Genomic DNA, 22,325 nt, shown 5'->3' on the forward strand with positions numbered 1-22,325 from the left:
TTCCGCCTTCTCAAACTTACTAATAAAACTTTCAACAGTATCTTTGCAGGGGAAAGCCTCTGGATTCTGGTGAGAGGCTGGACATGGAAATCTTTTGATACATAAAATTTAGTCGAAATCCCACTTGGCCTAAAGATTCATTCCTTTAAAAAAAATTTTTTTGACTTGACCCAGTTCAGTGTGTGTGTGTGTGTGTGTGTGTGCGCGCGCGCGCGCGCGGGTGTGAAGCGTAGGTTTTCTGAGACATTCTTTTTGTTTATGCATTGCTTTATTTTCACTCTTTCCTGCCACGAACAATCCTCATCTCTGTCCCCGTGTCCTCCCCAGCCACTAACACACACGGTGTGGCGGGACCTGGGAAATGCGACCCCCCCCCACCAGCACACCGCAGCCTCGCAGGCTCCCGAGCGGCGCGCAAGGGCCGAGGACCTCCAGGGCCCCTCACGGGGTCTCCCGAGCGCCCCCCGCGCCGCCCCTGCCCGCGCCCGCGACCGCCTCGTGGGCTTCTTTGTTAGGGCCGCCTGCGCCGAGAGGCGGTCTCAGGCCTGCCGGGGGCGCAAGGGCCCCACTCCTGCCTTCTTAGCCGGAGTCCCCTAAGGACTTGTAAGCATATAGGCTCGAGTCGAGAGGCCAAATTAGGCCCCAGGGGACTTTTTCAATAAAATCCTAAATTTCATTCAGGCTGTTCGTAGGCCAAGCGGTTGCAAGGCCTCTGAGCCGAAGAAGCGCTGCCGGGCCTACCCAAGGCTCGCTCCTTCCCGCCCCTCCCCGCGCCGGCTTTGTGCAGCTGGGCTCCTGGAAACCCGGTCCCTCCCGGGCTGTCGGCCCTGGGGTCTGGTGTCCGCCACCCTCCCGCCTCTCTGCGGTCGCCACTGCCCCCGAACCCCACTCCCAGCCCTTCCGTTTCCTTCCACGTCCCCTTCCCGTGCCCTCCCCCGCCTGAGTTCTCCCTCCCCTCTGGCTGGAAGAAAAGTCGGTAATAAGAAACCAGTTCAGTGTCAGTCGGAGGAGGGGGGAGATAATCCCAGAGATACACGGCAATGGAGTGAGAACTCATTTTGTGTAAAGAGGGCCTCGAGTCACCAGGGAATTCCTGGATTGTCTCAGGCTGTCGTGTGTGATGTCCATCACGCCGTGCGAACACCATCTGCTCGGTATTATGCTCTCAGTTGCCAGGCTACCTGCTGTACGCAGTAACACTTGACTGCCTGGCTCCACGTTCGCAGCGCTCGCCCAGACGCGCGGGGCGGGGGCCGCGGAGGGGCGGGCGGGAGCCCTGATTAAGCCATCTGCGAGGGGAGGGGCGCGGGCGCGGCGGCGGCCTGGCGCGAGGCCGGGCTGACACCACCATCTGCTGGGGCGCGCGGAGAAGCGCAGCTGCTCCGCGTTCCCCCGGCGAGGGACGCCTGGAAAAGGCTGAAAAGCCCTGGGCGTCCTGGAGCCCGTGATTCACGGGGTCCCCGTCACCCCAGCCTCCTCGCCGCCGGCCGTCTTTTGTGATTCCCTGCTCTTTGGTTCGCCGCCAACAACGCCGGCCCCTCTCACCCAAACACTATGCATGTTCTTGAAAACACTTCAGAGAAATAAAGCTTCCCTACGCACAGATTTATAAATAAACAGCTGGCTGTTCCTGGGAGATATTTTTACCATCGCTGTTTTTTGAAGTCGAAAACTGCCTGTTTGGGGGAGGTAAGGGTGCTCTTAACACCTCCTACCTCACTCTAGCCTTTAGAAAATTGCTAAGATCTTTTCCCTGGAGGAGAAGATATGTAAAGTAGGTTCGTTGGTTTTGATTTCTTTCTCCTCCCTTTATTTTACTGAAGAGTGAGAGGGTTAGGCAAGTAATGAAGATCTATGTAGCCAGTTGGATTTTTGAGGGGGAGAAACTGTATTAAGATTCTCAGGAGAAGCAAGGGAGGTCGTTGGGTAAGGAGTGGATTGGAGAACAAGCCAGTAATTACAACTAAAAATACTGCATCATTTGGCTTCAAGGCATTACATTTCACATGACGAAAGCTCAGCCTGGTTTTCTCTAATTGCACAACGCAGTATGTGTCTTTCTTAGAAATGAGCAGTGGCTTGAAATCCTGAAATCTGACAGACTATTTCTCATTAAGCCCTCTTAGACTAGAGGTTAAAGGAAGCCATGTAATAGGAAACAGTGGCCTCTGCCAGCTTAATGTGTAAGGCAAGTCACTGAGTACATCTTCACACTTCGGAATATACATCAGAATCTGGGGCTGTAGGTGTCTCTCACCCAGCGTTGAATGCAGCAGAGCTTGTTAGGAAAAGTGCTAAAGATGTTTCATAGGGAAGGCAGTCCTTTAAGAATGCACATTTTGGGAGGCCAAGGCAGGAGAACTGTTTGAGGCCAGGAGTTTAAGACCAGCCTGGGCAACATAGTAAGACCACCATCTCTACAATGAATTTAAAAATTAGCAGGCGGGCCGGGCGTGGTGGCTCAAGCCTGTAATCCCAGCACTTTGGGAGGCCGAGGCGGGTGGATCACAAGGTTAAGAGATCGAGACCATCTTGGTCAACAAGGTGAAACCCCGTCTCTACTAAAAATACAAAAAATTAGCTGGGCATGGTGGCGCGTGCCTGTAATCCCAGCTACTCAGGAGGCTGAGGCAGGAGAATTGCTTGAACCCAGGAGGCGGAGGTTGCGGTGAGCCGAGATCGCGCCATTGCACTCCAGCCTGGGTAACAAGAGTGAAACTCCGTCTCAAAAAAAAAAAAAAAAAAAAAAAATTAGCAGGGCATGGTGGCATACATCTGTAGTCCCACTTACTCCGGAGGCTGAGGCAGGAAGATTGCTTGAGCCCAGGGGTTGGAGGTTGCAGTGAGCTGTGATCGTACCGCTGCACTCCAGCCTGGGCAATGGAGTGAAACCCTGTCTCTAAAAAAAATAATAATAATAAAATAATACATACAGCCCTTCCTGCCTGTAGGTCTTCAGTGAGAACCCTATGGCAAAACCTCTGGAAGGGAATTATTTGGGGAGACATATAATCCTGGGAAGTAATAACATGACTATCCTTTTGGGAGGGTTGTTGTTGTTTTTTTTTTTTTTCACACTGTGCTTTTGAAGTATTTCTTTTTGGCCCAGGATGACAGGGGCAAAAGGTGGTTTGATGTATTCTCGTCACCCCATTTGCCTCTCCCTTTCTTTTCCCAGTGGAGGGGAGGCTGGGAAAGCAACACTTCTTCACTCCTTACCACTTCTAGGCACACTCCCCAGCTGTGCCGGCTGGTCGTACAGGACAAGCGTATCTCAGAGTGCACAAAGATAAACAGGGCCCTCCCAGACCAGCCCTCTCAAAAAAATCAAGCTGGAGAAAATTTTATCTTCCCTTGGGCCTCATTTTCTTTCCAACTCTCTCCTCCTTATCAAAACTGGAAAGTATCAAATATACTGAGAGAAAAAACAAACTGCATATCTGCATTTTTGCTGATTGGCTGTTTATATGTCAGTGTGAATTCATTTGTTAAAGTGTAAAGTCAATCAGCCATTTGTCCCTAAAGGTGGCAAGAAACAGATTTATTTCACTGGAAGGAAAGGCTTGGAAAATAGGTGGCAAATATTTGGGGGGAAAAGGAAGACCCTGAAATATCTAGACCCCTGCAAGTGTTAGTTCTGAAGTAAACTTTTTGGTAGCACAAAGGTTCCTGGCATTGTTTAGTATAAGATCTTTTTATTAACATCAAAAATATTTCCTAGCTATGTTTGTGTATTTATAGAGAAAATACACAAGGACAAAACATTTTATTAATTTCGGCTACAGCATTTATGCATAAAAATAGCCTGCAGTACACTTATGAGAGACACACTGTGTAGGTGTACAGGATGTTCTTAGGTGCACACTTAACACCATGAAGACACTGCCTGGGAGAGGCCAGAGCTAGTAGGAAGAGTACTGAATTGAGAATTAAAATTAGCATTCTACTTACTCATGTCACCAAATACCACCTGTATCCTGATAACTTATGGAAATTTTTTTTTTTAATTTAAATTTTTTGCCGGGCGCGGTGGCTCAAGCCTGTAATCCCAGCACTTTGGGAGGCCGAGGCGGGTGGATCACGAGGTCAAGAGATCGAGACCATCCTGGTCAATATGGTGAAACCCCGTCTCTACTAAAAATACAAAAAATTAGCTGGGCATGGTGGCACGTGCCTGTAATCCCAGCTCCTCAGGAGGCTGAGGCAGGAGAATTGCCTGAACCCAGGAGGCGGAGGTTGCGGTGAGCCGAGATCGCGCCATTGCACTCCAGCCTGGGTAACAAGAGCGAAACTCCGTCTCGAAAAAAAAAAAAAAAAAAAAAAAAATTTTTGAAAAGCAAAGAAAAGCTGTTTTGGGGTTTTTTATTTTAGTTTTTTTTTTTTTTTTTTAAGTTGCATTCCAGCTCTGCTAGTTCTGAGTCTTCCGTTCACTAATTGTGCGACCTGGGCTACTGCCCGAACAAACCAGAGTGTCTTGGGCGATGGGTTCTAGGGTAAGAGGAGTAGCAGTTTGGTTTGGTTTGGTTTTTGTTTGTTTTGCTTTTTTGTTTTGTTTGGAGGGAGGAAGAGCAACTGAAGATGCAGCTGAGGTCAGTTGTAGTAGAGAGGGAAGTCAGAATGGTTCTACACGCCACAGAAGGAAGGGAGGAACACAGCCCAGGCCATAGGGAATCAAATCCAGGACTGTCTCTCTGCGAGAGACAGAGAGAAACTTCACCTATTTGCTTTAAGCAAAAACTGCCAGCATGTTTAACAGTATCTGCGTTGGAAAGGCAATTAAGTAAAAAGAAGAAAAATAATAAAATCCAGCTGGAGTCTCGCTCTGTTGCGCAGGGTGGAGTGCAGCGGCATGATCTCAGCTCACCGCAATCTCTGCCTCCCGGGTTCAAGCAATTCTCTCAGCCTCCCAAAGTGCTGGGATTACAGGCATGAACCACCACCCCTGGGTGGATTTAAAAATTTTTTAATGATAGAGTTATTCGCATTTGCTTCTTACTATTTAAGGTCTCATAGTAATGCTTCCCAAATTTACTGTGAATGTCCTTATATGTGTGCCCGTTTAATCTGTGTCACCTCCTCTATGTTCACATTAATTACTTGAAACTTTAATGAGGTAGAAGAATTTCTACAGAATGTTCAGACAATACTTGCCACTGCTAGGTAGGCTTGGTAGAACAAATAGGAAAGGAAGTGTCTGGAAATTGAATCTTTGGGCCACATACCTTTTCTTCCCATTCGCTGTTTTTCCCTAATAGTCTACACTGTCCAGCTCAGAGCACAAACTTTACGCCTCTGAGCACATTCTCCACGTTGTCACCTGGGACGGTGTGGAATTAGGTCTTTACTTAATTTACTTGGCCTTCTCTTCCCTAAGGACTAGTCCTTAAAAGTTGCCATCATTTGACTGGCTGACATATAATTATAGAATCAAGAGACCCAATCCAACACCCCACATTTATTTTATCCCAGACCGAGGAGACTCCATTCTATTTTTAAAGATATTAGGAGATTACATAGCTTTGGTCAGTGTAAAACATTCCCAGTTCTCACCATCAGCAACTCTGACCAGCAAGATTTTTCTTTTTGACATATATCAAAGCTCTCAAATGTTGCAACTTGTTAGAATTCCACCAAATATCAGACCTGTTGATTAACAAATTCCTGCAGTTTTCTGTAAATGTCCCTCCTACTTGCAAAGAAGATGTCTATTTTTGGCCAAGTAGACGTAAGAAATAAGGATTAACAGGTGAGGTCAGGATGTCTCTCGTGTTCCAGACTTTAGGTGAGCTCAGCCTGAGGGCTCATTCCCTTTCCTTGGAGGAACACAAGATGTTAGTTGAAAATCCAGTCCATATGCAATAATGAGTCCCATCTGAAACAGACTGGACTTGGCCTTGAATTTCCCAGAGCCATGCTCTCTTACTGTCCATTGTGGCCTCTCTAATTCTACTCAGGTAAGGTCGGGTTCGAGGCTACTTTTATAGAAATGCAATGTGTGTCACTCACAACCCCTACTATCCATAAGCTGGGTGGGATTCCTGCCCTTTTCCCAGGGGCTTCCCTTCAAATGGCAGTGAGTCTCCATGGGGAATCCCTGAATCTGTCTCTCTCTTGTCCTCCCAGGAGCAGCATCCAGTTGGACTTCCCCGAACCACAGGCCCCATGCAGTCCTCTGTGCCCCCAGGCTCAGGTGGCATGGTCTCAGGAGCCAGTCCCGCAGGCCCCAGCTTCCTGGGCAGCCAGCCCCAAGCAGCCATCATGAAGCAGATGCTCATTGATCAGCGGGCCCAGCTGATGGAGCAGCAGAAGCAACAGTTCCTGCGGGAGCAAAGGCAGCAGCAGCAGCAGCAGCAGCAGATTTTAGCGGAACAGGTAACATGCCCCTCGGCGTGATTCATTCATTCAGCAAGCACTTATTCAGCACCTGCTGGCTGTGAGGAAGTCACAGTTCACATCCTTCATCAAGATGCTCACAGTCTAGCATTTCCCGGGGTCACAGGAGAACCTGAAGAATTTAGACCTTTCAATTAGTTAGGCTTTTTCCTGTAATGAATTAATTTGTTCTTAAAAGACAAGCTTCAGTCAGCAGTTTGAAGGCCTGTGTGCTGGAGACATTTCTTTGATTCAAGCCTGACTCCTTTTCTTCTGATTTCTGGTACAGGTCTGTGTAATCAGCACATGGCTGGGGCTGTCTCACATGCTTCATAAGCCCTAATATTTCTAGGATGAAGAAAAAAAATAACAATTCAGAGAACTCTGTTTCTTAGAGGAATTACAGGAGGAGAGATTGAGGAGAATTCTATAGAATGGGTCCTGAACAATGGATTGGAAACAATAGCAGAACAATAAGGCCTGCAGAACTACCTGGAAGCCTGAACTCTGGGTCACAGACAGGGTGCAAACTTAAGAAAATTCCCCACAGCTTTTGAAACAGCTCAGGAAATCTGTGAGTTAAAGGAAAGCCTAACACAAATACAGCTTTACCTTAGACATCTTTGTCCATCCTCGCCCTGTAATTCCTCAGCTTTGAGAGAAAGCCTTCCCTGCAGACTGCTCCTGTAGGTTTCAATTTGTTTTGTTTTTAGAGATGCCCATACCTGACTTAGCATTATCCCAGGGAAAGGCCCGAGGCTGTCCACGAGAGAGCCCCAGGTGGCTTCTGTGGGGGTCTGCACAGGGAATCTCGTACAGTAGCCTCTTTCTTACAGGAGATGTAAGGTTGTCACATAAAACTGAAGGCCCAGCATAGGTCTGCCTCACAGTTATCCTTCTAAAATGTTTCTGATAGGGTCAGAATTTTGTAAATTTTTTCTAAAAGAAATAGAGACAGGGTCTCACTATGTTGACCAGGCTGGTCTCAAACTCCTGGCCTCAAGCGATCCTCCCATCTCAGCCTCCCAATGTGCTAGGGTTACAGGCGTGATCCACCACACCCCACCAGAATTTTGCAAATTTACCAAGCATCCACCACCGCATATATACACCATCCTGTTTAGGATACAGGCCCATTGAGGGTCCTACTAACCAAGAACAGCAGTTCAAAGTAATGCCAGGCATCCCCCAAAGAAAAAAATTGTACTGCTGAGCACAGTTCACTTATGTTCCTTTTTTTTTTTTTTTTTTTTTTTTTTTGCTTTTGTTCCTGAACAGCTGTGTAATTATCTCCCTTTTTACCAAGGTCAGTCAGCCTCCTGGCAGCTATTGTACAAACAAACCTTTATCCCTCTCACCTACATAAGGTGTGTGACAAGGAGCTATGCTAATCTCTCTCAGGCAGTAATAAATGGAGCTGCCGAGGGCAGCCAGGCTCTGTAAATCCTCTCCTCAGCCAATCCCAGGAAATCTCAGGTGTGCCTGATGTCTTGAGTGATGGCTTTTGATATGTGTGTTGTGACCAAAGACACGAAGAGGGTCCAGGGCAAGCAGGCAGAGCTCAGCTGTGCAGCCCAGGGGTGTTTCCACATGGCGAAGCCAGCCTGACCCTGGGGAACACGAGGCATGGGAAGAGGATGAGAAGAGATACATCAAGACGATGCTCCCAGACAAGGAGGTGAGAGGTCAGGGGAGACCCCTCAAGATCCAGGGCACAGAGAGAGCGGGAGTGCCTTGGGAAAGACAAGGGAAATAGGAAGCTACAACTTGCAGATAATTCCATCACAACTGTGTGTACTAAAGCATGGTGAGGGAGGAGGGGGGAATCACTTTCCTCAGCGTCAGGATTAGTCCATTCTTTTGCTTTTGATGTGATTTTGGAAAAACCACTGAACCTCCCTCTTCATCTGCCAAATTGGGTTTTAATAATTTCCCAGCCTTCCTCATGGGGCTGCTTTAAGGATCACATAAGATCATGTGTGTAAAATATTTTGGAAGCTACATGTGCTGCACACGTGTATGTGAGGACCTATCATATGGCCCTGGTGTCAGGGAATGTCAGGTGGGAGCTGCAGCCACATGGCCTAGCCGGGTCAATGGAGCATCTTGCCTGCACCTGGGGAGGTTGCAGATTTAGTGAGAGTTGTCTGAGTGCAGGTCTACAAGGAGTTAAGTGCTCAACTTTTTTTTTTTTTTTTTTTTTTTTGAGACAGTCTCGCTCTGTCACCCAGGCTGGAGTGCAGTGGCGTGATCTCGGCCCACTGCAACCTCTGCCTCACGAGCTCAAGCGATCCTCCCACCTCAGCCTACAGAGTAGCTGGGACCACAGGCAAACACCACCACACCTGGCTAAGTTTGTATTTTTAGTAGAGATGGGGTTTCACTGTGTTAGGCAGGCTGGTCGCGAACTCCTGGGCTCAAGCAATCTGCCCGCTTTGGCCTTCCAAAGTGGTGAGGTTGCAGGTATAAGCCACTGCACCCAGCCAGCTCTCAACTTTTTGTGTGAGAGTGAAATTGCCAAATCAACACCAGTCTTGGTTGCTGCAGCATTGAAAGTGTCCTCACACTTTGGATTTTGGAAATCGATTTTGGGTTACCTGAAAGGTAATGTCAGAGAAAACAGAAGGACTTGGGATCTTGCATATTTGGGGGAACTTTAAAATGATTCTCAGTAGACTTGGAAATCAGAGCAGAGCAGGTTGAAAGTAGGTATGAATTCATATTTAATGCCTATTCTCAAAAAGTGCAAAGCACATCACCTCTCATCCATTCACAAAGGTTAGATAGAACTTAGAAACGTTCTAGATCAGGCGTCCCCAAACTACGGCCCGCAGGCTGCATGCGGTCCCCTGAGGCCTTTATCCAGCCCCCCGCCGCACTTCAGGAAGGGGCACCTCTTTCATTGGTGGTCAGTGAGAGGAGCACAGGACGTGGTGGCCCTCCAACGGTCTGAGGGACAGTGAACTGGCACCCTGTGTAAAAAGTTTGGGGACACCTGTTCTAGATCATGAAGTCCCATCATTTTACAAATGAGGAACTGAGGTTATGTGAGGAACCCAAGCTTTATGTAATTTATGTGAGATCACAGAGCTACAGAGAGACAGAGCCAGGACGGAACTGGGAACTCCTGATTCCTGACTCCGGGATACACCCTCAGTCCCCCACAGGCTGCAGGGGGCTCATCCCTAGTCGTAAGTGGGACAGTTAAGTTTTTATATAATATGAAAGCTTGACTGGGAGAAGCTGTTCAATGCTCAGCTAACTCTCAATAATGCCCTTATATTGCTGCCTAAAAGATTTGCATGGTTTCTTGTCTATACTTTAATGGTCTACACAATCAACTAATTTCAGCAGTTTTCTGCAGAACATTATGGTAGGCACCACGGATGGGGTCAGCAAGTCAGAGGCTGTTGTTTTCTTCGGTTGCCAGAATACTGGCTGGCCTTGTAGAGAAAGAGAAAAAGAAAAGAAAATTATAGAGCAGCCCAGGAACAAACACAAGAGAAAAATGGAAATAAACACATGCATTAAGAGGTGGTCAGTGTGTGTTATTTTTATAACGAACACTCTAAAGAATGGGGACCTTGGTATATGTTCTTTATAGCCCTTGCAGATGAAAGGTACTTAATGAATATTCAGCAGCTGCAGGGAGCAGGTTAAACAACATACTGAAGGTCACTCAAGCTACTTGACCGCAGACCTAGGACTAAAATCTCTTTCTCTGCTCTTTCTACATCACTCTTATTTTCTTTCCTTTTGCACATACAGCATGATAATAATAGCCTTCCCAGTATATTGGAAACAACACTAGCAGGGCAGCTTCCCCGTGAGTGGAAGAAGAAAGACTAAAACACAGGCTTCCTGGCTCGCTGGTATATGTGGAATCCCAAATGGTTTCCTCAAAGCAGTAAACGCTGAATAGTTTACTTGTAGAGATGTATTTTATAGGCAGTGTGGCTTCATGGGAATAAGATGAGCCTTTTCTGTATAACCCCTGAGGATCTCATCTTCTTATGCCCAAAGCATCCATTTAGGTCATTAAAAAGCATTTGCTTGTCCCTTTGAGCTCAGTCCCCACAGTGCTAAGGAAAGATGCAGGCTGGTGTTAAACAGTCCATGACAAAACCCTTACCCTCAGCACTCATTCCTCATGACCCAGCAAGTCCACACATCAGAAATACATGCAGATGTTCACCCAAAGACATGGACAGGAATTTTCATAGCAGTCACATTTGAAAGACAAAAACTAGAAACACCTAAAGTGACATCACTAGTAGAATGGGCAAATCAAGTATGGTATATTCATATGATGGAATGCTATCCAACAGTGAGAATGACCAAGCAACAAGTATTCACATCAACATGGATAAATCTCACAAATGCAGGGGTGAATGCAAGAAGCCAGTCACAAAAGCAGCATTGTATGACTCCTTTTCTGCAAAGTACAAAAGCAGACATAACTACCATATGTTGTTAAAAGTTAGGACATTGATGCCCATGGTTCAAGGGAGGGTGATGACTGGAAGGGCCATGAGGGGCTCCTGGCTGTGTTCTGTTTCTTGATGTGGGGGCTGGTGGCCCTGAGTGTGTTCGTTTTGTGAAAACCTGCCTGATCCTATCCTCAGGCTTTGTGCACTTGCCTGTATGCGTATTATTCTTTAACACAAAGTTTAGTTTTGGGGAAAACCCTGTCTTCCTCAGAACTGCTAGGATATTAAATTGTGTGCCCATTCCCCATCTCACCTCCCCACTCCTCTTGTGTTCTGTTGTTCTAGCAGTTGCAGCAATCACATCTACCCCGGCAGCACCTCCAGCAACAGCGGAATCCATACCCAGTGCAGCAGGTCAATCAGTTTCAAGGTGAGGCCAGTGCAACCTCTCTCATTTTATACCTTCTGGTTGTGAAGAGCAAGTGAATGTGTAGCCAGCGGCATTGCCTTACATGCTGTATTCGTGTCCAGGAAATTAAAATATTTAACTACTGGTAGGTTAAGAGTAATAACCAATCAGATTGGACTCCTAGAGGCCTCCTGTTGTGCCAGGCATTCACCTTTTGGTCACTGAGTCACAGAGACGTTCTAGGAGGCCCAGAGAAGGGTCAGGGTGGCTGTGGGAGTTGGGATAAACAGCTGTTCTTCACCAAAGGTACACGGTATTTCAATAGTTTTACAACCCGTAATGATATTCTGGTGCCTGTTGGCTCAGTATCAGTTGTGTTTACGTTTAGATCATCATCTTAGTGACTACAGGGACAAAAATCTTGTGCCACATCTTTTTTGGTTATCCCAGCAGATCACCTGACCAAAGCCCTTACCTGTAAAGCTGAAGTGGAAGAATCTGGCTTACAACAACCACTAGTCTCTGGTGAATATAGAAAACAAATAGGGCCTCAAGGCTGAACTGATCCTGCAGTCATTTGTGCGAATCCCAAATCATGATCCAGCAGTGGGCGCGCTCTCTGTCAGTGTTGGCACTCCTTTATAAATGCAGAAGGCCCACTCAAATATCAAACCCTTCCATCTCCAATAGAGAGAACCCTTGGCCAGGCATGGTGGCTCACGCCTATAATCCCAGCACTTTGGGAGGCTGAGGTGGGCCAATCGCTTGAGGCCAGGAGTTCAAGACCAGCCTGGCCAACATAGCAAAACCCCACCTCTATTAAAAATGCAAAAAATTAGCCGGGAATGATGGTGCGTACCTATAAGCCCAGCTACTCAGGGAGGCTAAGGCACAAGAACTGCTTGAACCTGAGAGGCAGAGGTTGCAGTGAGCCGAGATCGCACCACTGCATTCCAGCCTGGGTGACAGAGCAAGACTCTATCACCAAAAAAAAAAAAGAGAGAGAGAGAAAGAGAGAGAGAGAGAGAGAGCGCGCACTTTGAGGGTCTTATATGGAATGAAGAAATATCCTGAGGAGTCTTCCTAATCTTATCCACAGGAGTTTTCAGGGGGGCTGCAGGGGCCACCTAGCACCAGAAATCCTAATCTCATCCTCTGCCCGTTTTGTGGGATCCAGATCAATGTGTCCTAACTTCTCAAAAGTTTCCTATTATCCTAATCTCATCCTCTGCCCGTTTTGTGGGATCCAGATCAATGTGTCCTAACTTCTCAAAAGTTTCCTATTCCGTTAAGAATCTGTAGAAATCTATGAAGTTTCTTGCACAGAAATATATAATATGTAAATATATACAAACTTTTACATAATTTCACAAGTATCCCTGAACTTTATCAATAGACTGGGTGAAAAATTTTGGATCTAAGGTAGCATTTTTTCAGTCTTCAGATTGTAACACACAAGGTTATTGAAAAAAACTTAATGGGACACAGCAAATATTTTAAAAATTAAATACAACAGAAATTACCAGTGCATATGAGAAAATTTCTTTCTGTTTTAAACCTACATGTATATGTTCTGGGTCATGAACTGTGAGTTGTGGTTTACTGTCTGAAAGCCATTGATATTTGCTGACAGATCACACTGAAGATCACCTGTGAAAATACTGGGGCTTCAGTAGCTACCACTCCCTTCCACCCCTGGGATGTTTATATCACACTAGATCCCATTTGGCCTTGACTCAGGGAAGCACAAAAGGACTGAGTTACCCACAGGTGTTCTGTGCACTAAATCAGTGCCAGTCGTTTTTGAAGAATTCTGTTTCTCATTTTGCCATGGGTAGGGAAGAGTGGGGACTAGTCATGATTACATATAGTTGTTGTTGTTTCCGATACAAAGCCCTCCTTTATATCTATAGTTCTCAAACTTGAGCCTGCACTGAAAGCACCAACAGAGAGTGTTAAAACACACACGGTATTTCCAGTTCAGTAAATCTGGAGCTGGGCCTGAGAATCTGCATTTCTTACAAGTTCCCCGGAGTCACTGATTTTGCTAGCTAGGGAACCACATTTGAGAAGCTGCTGCATTATATTATAAACTAATTAAAAACATAAAAGCTGATGAATCCAGCGTAATGTCCCTTGAGTTTTCCAGGTTCATAACTCATGCATTATTTGTGAGGGAAAAGGGACCCACTACAATTTAATCATCCCCCTGTGTAAAAGAACATAGACACATATTTATATGAGCTATTCCAAATGTTTTGGGTCCACTTAAAAAGTTCTATTCCTTGAACTTTTCTGAAACCCAAACCAGAGGTAATCAACCTAGAAATTTAATTACACATAGAAATTTAGTTATAGCCAGTGTGACATTTGGGATCCTTGAACTGACTGGTTTCAGATATGTAAAAAGTTCTTTTTTGCTATCTTCAGTATTTTCATGTATTTGTCAACACCCTAGATAGCATGATTTTATGGATCTGGGAAAGCAGCAAACTGATAAATAAGAATCATCGTTCTTGGAGAGAAGTTTTGTTAGGAATAACTTGCATGAGAACCTATCTCATACTCTCACCATTACACATTTCAAAGGCCTTAATGACTGTCTTTCCCTCATTAGGTTCTGGATCTCTGGGCAATGTTATATGTCTATGGGGAAATGCTTATTTTTTTCATAAATACCGGCTTCTTGTGAATGAAAATAGAGCATACACTCTTTTAGGAAAAAGTTGGATACTGTCATCTCTATTTGAACATACAAGATTTTCTTAGACATTGTGATGTTAACCAGCAGACAAGAAAATTAGACTACAGTGTCTCACAATCATGTCTGTTTTAGACCAAAAAAAGAGAATGAAAACATAATCTGTTGCTTAACACATGTAATAATCAGGTAAAGACAAGTTAATTCCTTGGACACATCTGAATTTTTTTTCCTTTGTATATTTAAAATCACTAAAGGCATAAAACTAGATTAATAAAAGGTTTTTTATTTCTCTTAGGTGAAAATAATGTGCTGATTGCTAATTTTAAAATGCCTTTTTAAAAACAAGAATTACAGCCGGGTGCGGTGGCTCACACCTGTAATCCCAGCACTTTGGGAGGCCGAGGTGGGCGGATCACGAGGTCAGGAGTTTGAGACCAGCCTGGCCAAGATGGTGACACCCCGTCTCTACTAAAAATACAAAAATTAGCCGGGCGTGAGAGTGGGTGCCTGTAATCTCAGCTACTTGGGAGGCTGAGGCAGAGAATTGCTTGAACTCAGGAGGCAGAGGTTGCAGTGAGCCAAGATCACACCACTGCGCTCCAGCCTGGGCAACAAAGCAAGACTGTCCCAAAAGAAAAAAAAGAAAGAAACAGAATTACATCAAGATAGTGCAGTCATTTACACTAAATAAAAATAAAGGTTGGCTTGGATTAATGTTTCACCGCCTATTAAAGGGCAAGGGCATTGTAACATTTCTGCCCTCTAAAAGAAAGGAAACTATTTCTCATTTGCAACATTAATCCAGACAGTATCCAGTCCTTTAACATATCCATTATAAATATACGCCCCCAAAATGACCAAATTATGGATGTCCTTTCATCTATTTCTAGCAGCCCATCAGATTGTTTATATAATTTGGGTCCATCCAATAAATCTCTGAGTCAGCAATGTTTTTCTCTTAAATTTTTTTTTGTAAACAACTCAATAACCCATTTCACCACAGTTGATCTTATTGGCAATGCAGTCAATAAAAATTTAGTCGTTAAGGTCACAAAACTCCATGATAAGATTACAAGTTGCAGTATATACTACCTTCCAGTGTTTCACTAGGAACTTTTGATTTTTCAAAAAATCACTTAGATATAATGAAGCTTAAAACAAAATATGAAAATATTTCTAGTGATTTCCCCCAGATCTTTCAAGTTTCCTGACAGAAACCATTTCATTTTCAATGTAGCATGCATGATATTGATCTCAATCCACAGAAACTTGATATAATCAAAATTCCCTTAATTTTCTTTCTTAAAGAAAGGAAGAAAATATGGAGACATATTTGCAGCCCAGAAATCAATAACTCCATCAGGAAGACAAAAACATGCTTCAGTTATCTGCCAGGGTGCCAGGTTTAACAAGGTTAGACTATTCTCATCTGGTTTCTCATCATAGTTCCAGGTGGGATCAAATTTATTTAGAATATTGACTAGCTCCCATGCTGCATCTTCTTTAAATGTCCAGGAAAAAAACATTTTTCTTCTTCTCTTAGACTCAATCATTAGCAGGGACACAGAAAAATCCATTTTTGTGCACCTCCTAGCCCTTTGCAACATTGACTGGTGTTCTACTGGTGACATTTCCATTCTTTTGACTGTTTGGAAATTTCCTGGGAACACGTAAAGAAGGACCCCTAATTAAGGTTGAATGATTTGGTGTGGACACTGGCCACCTTTTAAACGGCATTATTAATACTGTGTTAGCAATTTGCTGAAATAGTCGTTGACGATTTCGCTATAGAAATGCATAAAGTTCGGGAGGCTGAGACAGGAGAATTGCTTGAACCCAGGAGATGGAAAAACAAAACAAAACAAAAAGAAATACATAAAGTTCATGGCCAAGTCGCATGTAGCAGGATGATCTCTTTTTCTAGCTCAGGAAGCTGGCCAGTTTGCAATGACATGTTATGATTCAGAGAATCTGGAGCATGTTGAAATCCACAGAGTGGATCCAACAAATGTCCTATCTGTCAAAATAGCTACTTAGCAGAAGCAGTGGCCTTTAACCTCTCAAATCCTACTCAAGTCTTAAGGAAAATTAGTCTAATGGTCTTCATTAATAGTATTCTCTACCAAACCATGTTCCACTTAACGAATAGGAAATGCAAAGTGATCAGCCATTTCTTTCTACTTTAACCCCAGAGGTGAATTATCTCTCACCTCCAGAGAAAATAGTATCTTATTTGGTTGAGGACGATATCGTATCTGTAAGAGTGAGAAATAATTTGCTTCTGGAGTATAAACAAGAATAGCATCAGGATATGTTAAGTGGAAAAGTCAGCTACAAAAACATATGTACAGTATGATCCCAATTTTTGTGGGTGTCTATTTAAAAGAATAGGAGTGATCATCTCTGGATGGTGGGATTTCAGGTGACTTTAATTTTTGTCTGTGTTTTTTAATACTTTCAAATTTTTTAGAATCAGCATTAGGTTATAATCAGAAAAATAATCATTTTTATTAGAGATTTATTATTACCGGAGTAGAGCCTTTCATATGAAGGAATTTTGTCATTCCCAAAGGAAATTCCAGCATCTTCTTGTAGTACATTGCTCATGGAAGAAGATATTCCAACAGTATATTGCTTATGGAGAAGAGTGAGTGGCGTGTGTACTCTTTTTCACTGCAGGTTCTCCCCAGGATATAGCAGCCGTAAGAAGCCAAGCCGCCCTCCAGAGCATGCGAACATCACGGCTGATGGCACAGAACGCAGGCATGATGGGAATAGGACCCTCCCAGAACCCGGGGACGATGGCCACTGCAGCCGCGCAGTCGGAGATGGGACTGGCCCCTTATAGCACCACGCCTACCAGCCAACCAGGAATGTACAATATGAGCACAGGCATGACCCAAATGTTGCAGCACCCAAACCAAAGTGGCATGAGCATCACACATAACCAAGCCCAGGGACCCAGGCAGCCTGCCTCTGGGCAGGGGGTTGGAATGGTGAGTGGCTTTGGTCAGAGCATGCTAGTGAACTCAGCCATTACCCAGCAACATCCACAGATGAAAGGGCCAGTAGGCCAGGCCTTGCCTCGGCCCCAAGCCCCTTCAAGGCTGCAGAGCCTTATGGGAACAGTCCAGCAAGGAGCACAAAGCTGGCAACAGAGGAGCTTGCAGGGCATGCCTGGGAGGACTAGTGGAGAATTGGGACCATTCAACAATGGCGCCAGCTACCCTCTTCAAGCTGGGCAGCCGAGACTGACCAAGCAGCACTTCCCACAGGGACTGAGCCAGTCAGTCGTGGATACTAACACGGGCACAGTGAGGACCCTCAACCCAGCTGCCATGGGTCGGCAGATGATGCCATCACTCCCGGGGCAGCAAGGCACCAGCCAGGTGAGGCCAATGGTCATGTCTGGCCTGAGCCAGGGAGTCCCGGGCATACCAGCATTCAGCCAGCCCCCAGCACAGCAGCAGATACCTAGTGGCAGCTTTGCTCCAAGCAGCCAGAGCCAAGCCTATGAGCGGAATGCCCCTCAGGACGTGTCATACAATTATAGTGGCGACGGAGCTGGGGCTTCCTTCCCTGGCCTCCCAGATGGTGCAGACCTTGTGGACTCCATCATGAAAGGCGGGCCAGGGGATGAGTGGATGCAGGAGCTTGATGAATTATTTGGCAACCCCTAGTCAAGAGAGGCCCCAAGAGCCACAACTTGAGTGGTTAAAGCTTAAAAAGTGAGAAAGAAACAGGATGTTGACCCATCCTTGTTTTTTGTTTTTTTGACCCACGTAAACTGAGCAAAACTGCAGCTGGCTGACAGTGGAAGATCCAGGTGCCAATCCACAGCTCCGCTGGGCCTCATTTCACCTGATTTTCACACGGCGATCCAGATGAGACGCCATGCAGATCTCTGCTGCCAGAGAAGGAGACACCTGGAGGAGCAGGTGGGAAGCAGAGGAGCCAGAGTCCCTCTGCTCAGAGTGCCCTGTGATCGCCCAACAGGAGCTGCTTCAGCCGAGAGGGACTGTTATCCAAGAGAAGGATCCTCAACCCCTCCTGCCCCAGGTTGGGAGACAGCAGCTTTGGAGACACAAAAGAGACAGATCCTCGGCCAGGGAGAGTCCCACAGAGGAGGCTGGGTGGTTGCACAGGCCAAGTGCGCAGGTTGGAAATGCACTGAACTCTGGGTGCCAAGAGATGTCAGGCTTCGAGACATGCTACTGAATTTGGAGGGCAGGCATGAAGAACAGTGAGATGGTCACAAGGAGGCAACAACGGATCCTGCAGCCCCAGCACAGCAGCAGATACCCAGTGGCAGCTTTGCTCTCCAAGACGAGGAGAGCAAGCTGAGTTTGGAGCAGGGTCCATCCGGCAGTCCTGGGGTGGCTGCCCCTGCTGGTGCCCCTGGTAGCAGTCCCTCCAGGTTGGGCTGGAGCCCACTGGGGCCCGATACAAGACCCATACATCCAGTGGGTCACTTCTCGTTCTGGTGGCTGCAGGGTAGAGAAACCCCTGCTGGACCTCTGTGTGTCTGCCAGCCTGGAGCCTTTGTCTGCAGCCCGGCCTTTATTCCTCCTTACCTCCACCCCAGCCTCCCCTTGCTTCTCCTTACAGACTATTCAAGAAGTGAAGCTTGTATTTTTAGGGAGTCTTGAGCAGAGTCCACATAAATGCAGGAAGAACTTAGACAATACCTGAAATGCAAAGGCAACACTGGAGTCTTCTTCCTCTCCTGTGTGTAGAGTTGAATTAATATCTGCCTGGAACTGAGAGGGCTGCTCTGATGTTTGGGCATCAGTTTTTGTGAGCCACATCTGATATTTCTTAAACGCCAGGAGGGAGTGGCCTGGAGGTCACCAGTTCGGGCTCCCTTTGGGAGAAATCCCAGGAGTCATGCTCTAAAATCCACCTTTTCCATCATCCCTACTCATCAGAAAGACAAATATAAAATCCCCGAGAGGTGGAGGAGCTAAAAGAGCAATTGCTCCACCTTACTTGGATGCAGTTTCTTTCCTATGGGCAAAGTGATCCACTTCCAAAGTCCCGTACAGTCGCTCTCTTTGTCATTGACGCACATCTGCCCTAAGTGAAATCTGTCGGAAGGAATCACAAGGCTCCTTGCCTCCCTTCCCAATCCCCCTTTGGGAGGCCCTGTGGCTTCAGTGTTGTCCTAAGTGAGAGTGGCATGTGCTTTTCTCCTGACCCCTCCTCCTTCCATGTCCTGGACACTGGCTGCCTTCTGTGCGCTCCCAGGCAGCTCACCATGAAAGAGTCGGAGCCTGCAGGGCTGGACTGGCCACATCCAGTCCTGAGAAGGCAAGTTTCCATGGAAAGCTGGGAGCAGAGGAGTTTGGAGAGGAGGTGGTGGGCAAACATTGCCTTTGACTTGTTCTCCGTGTACCCCGCGTTGTAGATCTGCTGAGCAAAGGGCAGTATGTACGGCCAGAGGTGCCTGGTGAGTGAGAAGCCCAGGCAGGGGCTGGGTGCCCTCTCCAAAGAGGTGGCAGCAGGGTGACCCTAAACTCCCCAAATGGGGAGCGATGCCACCGGGGAAACTGAGTGGAAACAGATGAAACCAAAAAAAAGGACACAAATGAGAAAACACAGAAAACAGAATTACCTTTTCCTGAAAGGTACAGGAAACAAATGTATAAGCAATGATGAGAAACTGGAGGTGGCTAATGGAAGTGGGACAGGGGGTGGGCTCCATTATCTTGTAAAAGCTTCCTCCAAATGCTCAGTACTGGGACCAACTAATAGAGAGGTAGATTTTAATAAGGTGGTTTTGTTTTGGTTTTGTTTTTACTACGGTGCTGATGTATATGTAATGTCTAAAAAAAGTTATTTGTACATAAGTTTTTACAATACTGCAGATATCACTGGGTCTACTATCTGTAAAAAATATACATATAAATATATATATACTGTTTGTTTAAAATAGAGTATTTTTATTTCATTCCTTAACTCATCATCACAGCAGTGGTATTGCACTTCAGATGACATCTAATTACTAATTTGTACTGTATGACCTATGGCAACTTGCTCCATTTTATTCAGATTTTTCTAGCTTTCTGTTTTTACTTTGTACATTGAGCATTGCTTATTTCCTTTTAAGAAATGTACAGAACTCTGAAATGTAGAAATGAAGTGATGTTGACATACCACTTTTAAAGAAAACAAAAATGAAAATAAAAGATTATCTGAATCAATCCGAAGTATAGTTTATTTTAAGATCCTCACTGGATTGCCAATCTTAATTAAGCAGACATATTATTCCTGGGTTTTAATTGATTAACTGCAGTTCTTTCCTCAAAATTTTGATATCATTCTTTAAACATTTATTTAATGGGAGAGATTAATCATCCCCAGCCTTTGCATTCAACTGCACAACTGATACTTTCTAAATTTGCTGCCTGACTCTGAAGGATGTGGCAAGGGGAAGGGAGGAAAGTCAACTTTGCATGGAACATAGTACAATCCATTTGTAGATTCAGTACCGTAACAATTCCATTTCCAACTGGTTCATCTGGAGGTAGGGAAGCTCCACTGGAAAAATAAATATTTTGTTAAAAGAAGGAAAGTCAGAATATATTGAGGGGAAGTAATAAAAGGTTCTTGGGGAGCACCGTCAGTAAACAACCCCCACACACCTGTGTGTACCTCACTCCTACCAAGCCACTTTACATCTCAAAGCCATGGCCTGGCTTCACCTGCACCCACCCGCAGAATTGAAAATGCTTACAAGTTTGTACCCCTCCAGATTGACTTTAGCCAGCGACTCACTGGTGCAGGAGTATGAAAGCCCAATTAACTTGTCTGAACAAACTCAGATATCATTTTGCTCCAGAGCTCTACCGTAAGATCAGGCAAAGGCTGGGATTTGGTTTAAAGGTGCCCCCAAGGCCAGGCACTGTGGCTCACACCTGTAATCCCAGCCAGCACTTTGGGAGGGCAAGACAGCTGATCACCTGAGCCCAGGAGTTTTGTCAGAGGTGGGTAAACCACAGCAACTCCATCTTAAATAGAAGCTGAGTAAAATAAGACTGAAACCCAGATGATGTAGGCATTCTAAGTCACCAGATGAGAGGGGAGTTCAGTACAAAATACAGATCATAAAGACCTTGCTGATAAAACAGTTTGCTGCAAAGGAGCCGGCGAAAGCCCACCTAAACCAAAATGGCGATGAGAGTGACCTCTGGTTGTTCTCACTGCTACACTGCCACCGGGCCGTGACAGCTTACAAATGCCATGGCAATGTCAGGAAGTTAACTGTATGATCTAAAACGGAGAGGCATGAATAATCCACCCCTTGTTTAGCATAACGTCAAGAAATAACCATAAAAATAGGCAACTAGCAGCCCTCAGGGCTGCTCTATGCAGTAACCGTTCTTTTATTCCTTTACTTTCTTTTTTTTTTTTCTTTTCTTTTTTTTTTTTTATTGCATTTTAGGTTTTGGGGTACATGTGATGAACATGCAAGATTGTTGCATAGGTACACACATGGCAGTGTGCTTTGCTGCCCTCCGTCCCCTCACCTGTATCTGTCATTTCTCCCCATGCTATCTCCTCCCACCTCCCCACCCCCCGCCCCTCCCCCATTTCCCCCCAACAGACCCCAGTGTGTAGTGCTCCCCTCCCTGTGTCCATGTGTTCTCATTGTTCAACACCCGCCTATGAGCGAGAATATACGGTGTTTGATTTTCTGCTCTTGTGTCAGTTTGCTGAGAATGATGGTTTCCAGGTTCATCCATGTCCCTATAAAGGACGTGAACTCATCGTTTTTGATGGCTGCATAATATTCCATGGTGTATATGTACCACATTTTCCCTATCCAGTCTATCATCGTTGGGCATTTGGGTTGGTTCCAGGTCTTTGCTATTGTAAACAGTGCTGCAATGAACATTCGTGTGCACGTGTCCTTGTAGTAGAATGATTTATAATCCTTTGGATATATACCCAGTAATGGGATTGCTGGGTCAAATGGGATTTCTATTTTTAGGTCCTTGAGGAATCGCCACACTGTCTTCCACAATGGTTGAATTAATTTACATTCCCACCAACAGTGTAAAAGTGTTCCTATTTCTCCACATCCTCTCCAGCATCTGTTGTTTCCCGATTTTTTAATGATCGCCATTCTAACTGGTGTGAGATGGTATCTCAATGTGGTTTTGATTTGCATTTCTCTGATGACCAGTGATGATGAGCATTTTTTCATATGTTTGTTGGCCTCCTGTATGTCTTCTTTTGTAAAGTTTCTGTTCATATCCTTTGCCCATTTTTGAATGGGCTTGTTTGTTTTTTTCTTGTAGATCTGCTTTAGTTCTTTGTAAATTCTGGATATCAGCCCCTTGTCAGATGGGTAGACTGCAAAAATTTTTTCCCATTCTGTTGGTTGCCGATTCACTCTACTGACTGT

General features: G+C 45.4%; 1 protein-coding gene across 2 annotated transcripts in view; it reads left to right on the top strand.

The window, feature by feature from the left end:
* Positions 1-21,450, top strand: part of MAML3 (mastermind like transcriptional coactivator 3) — a 455,573-nt gene extending 434,123 nt beyond the window's left edge. Inside the window, exons 3-5 of one of the 2 annotated variants that reach the window (XM_003928030.4) lie at positions 6,124-6,372; positions 11,148-11,232; positions 16,595-21,450. In XM_003928030.4, coding sequence (XP_003928079.3) covers positions 6,124-6,372; positions 11,148-11,232; positions 16,595-17,595 — 1,335 coding nt within the window. In that variant the 3' untranslated portion in view covers positions 17,596-21,450. The remainder of the gene's footprint in view (positions 1-6,123; positions 6,373-11,147; positions 11,233-16,594) is intronic. The other variant, XM_074396897.1, reaches the window with a different exon arrangement.
* Positions 21,451-22,325: the final 875 nt, after the last annotated feature.

Source organism: Saimiri boliviensis, chromosome 3 (assembly GCF_048565385.1).
Source record: "Saimiri boliviensis isolate mSaiBol1 chromosome 3, mSaiBol1.pri, whole genome shotgun sequence".
NCBI lineage: Eukaryota > Metazoa > Chordata > Mammalia > Primates > Cebidae > Saimiri > Saimiri boliviensis.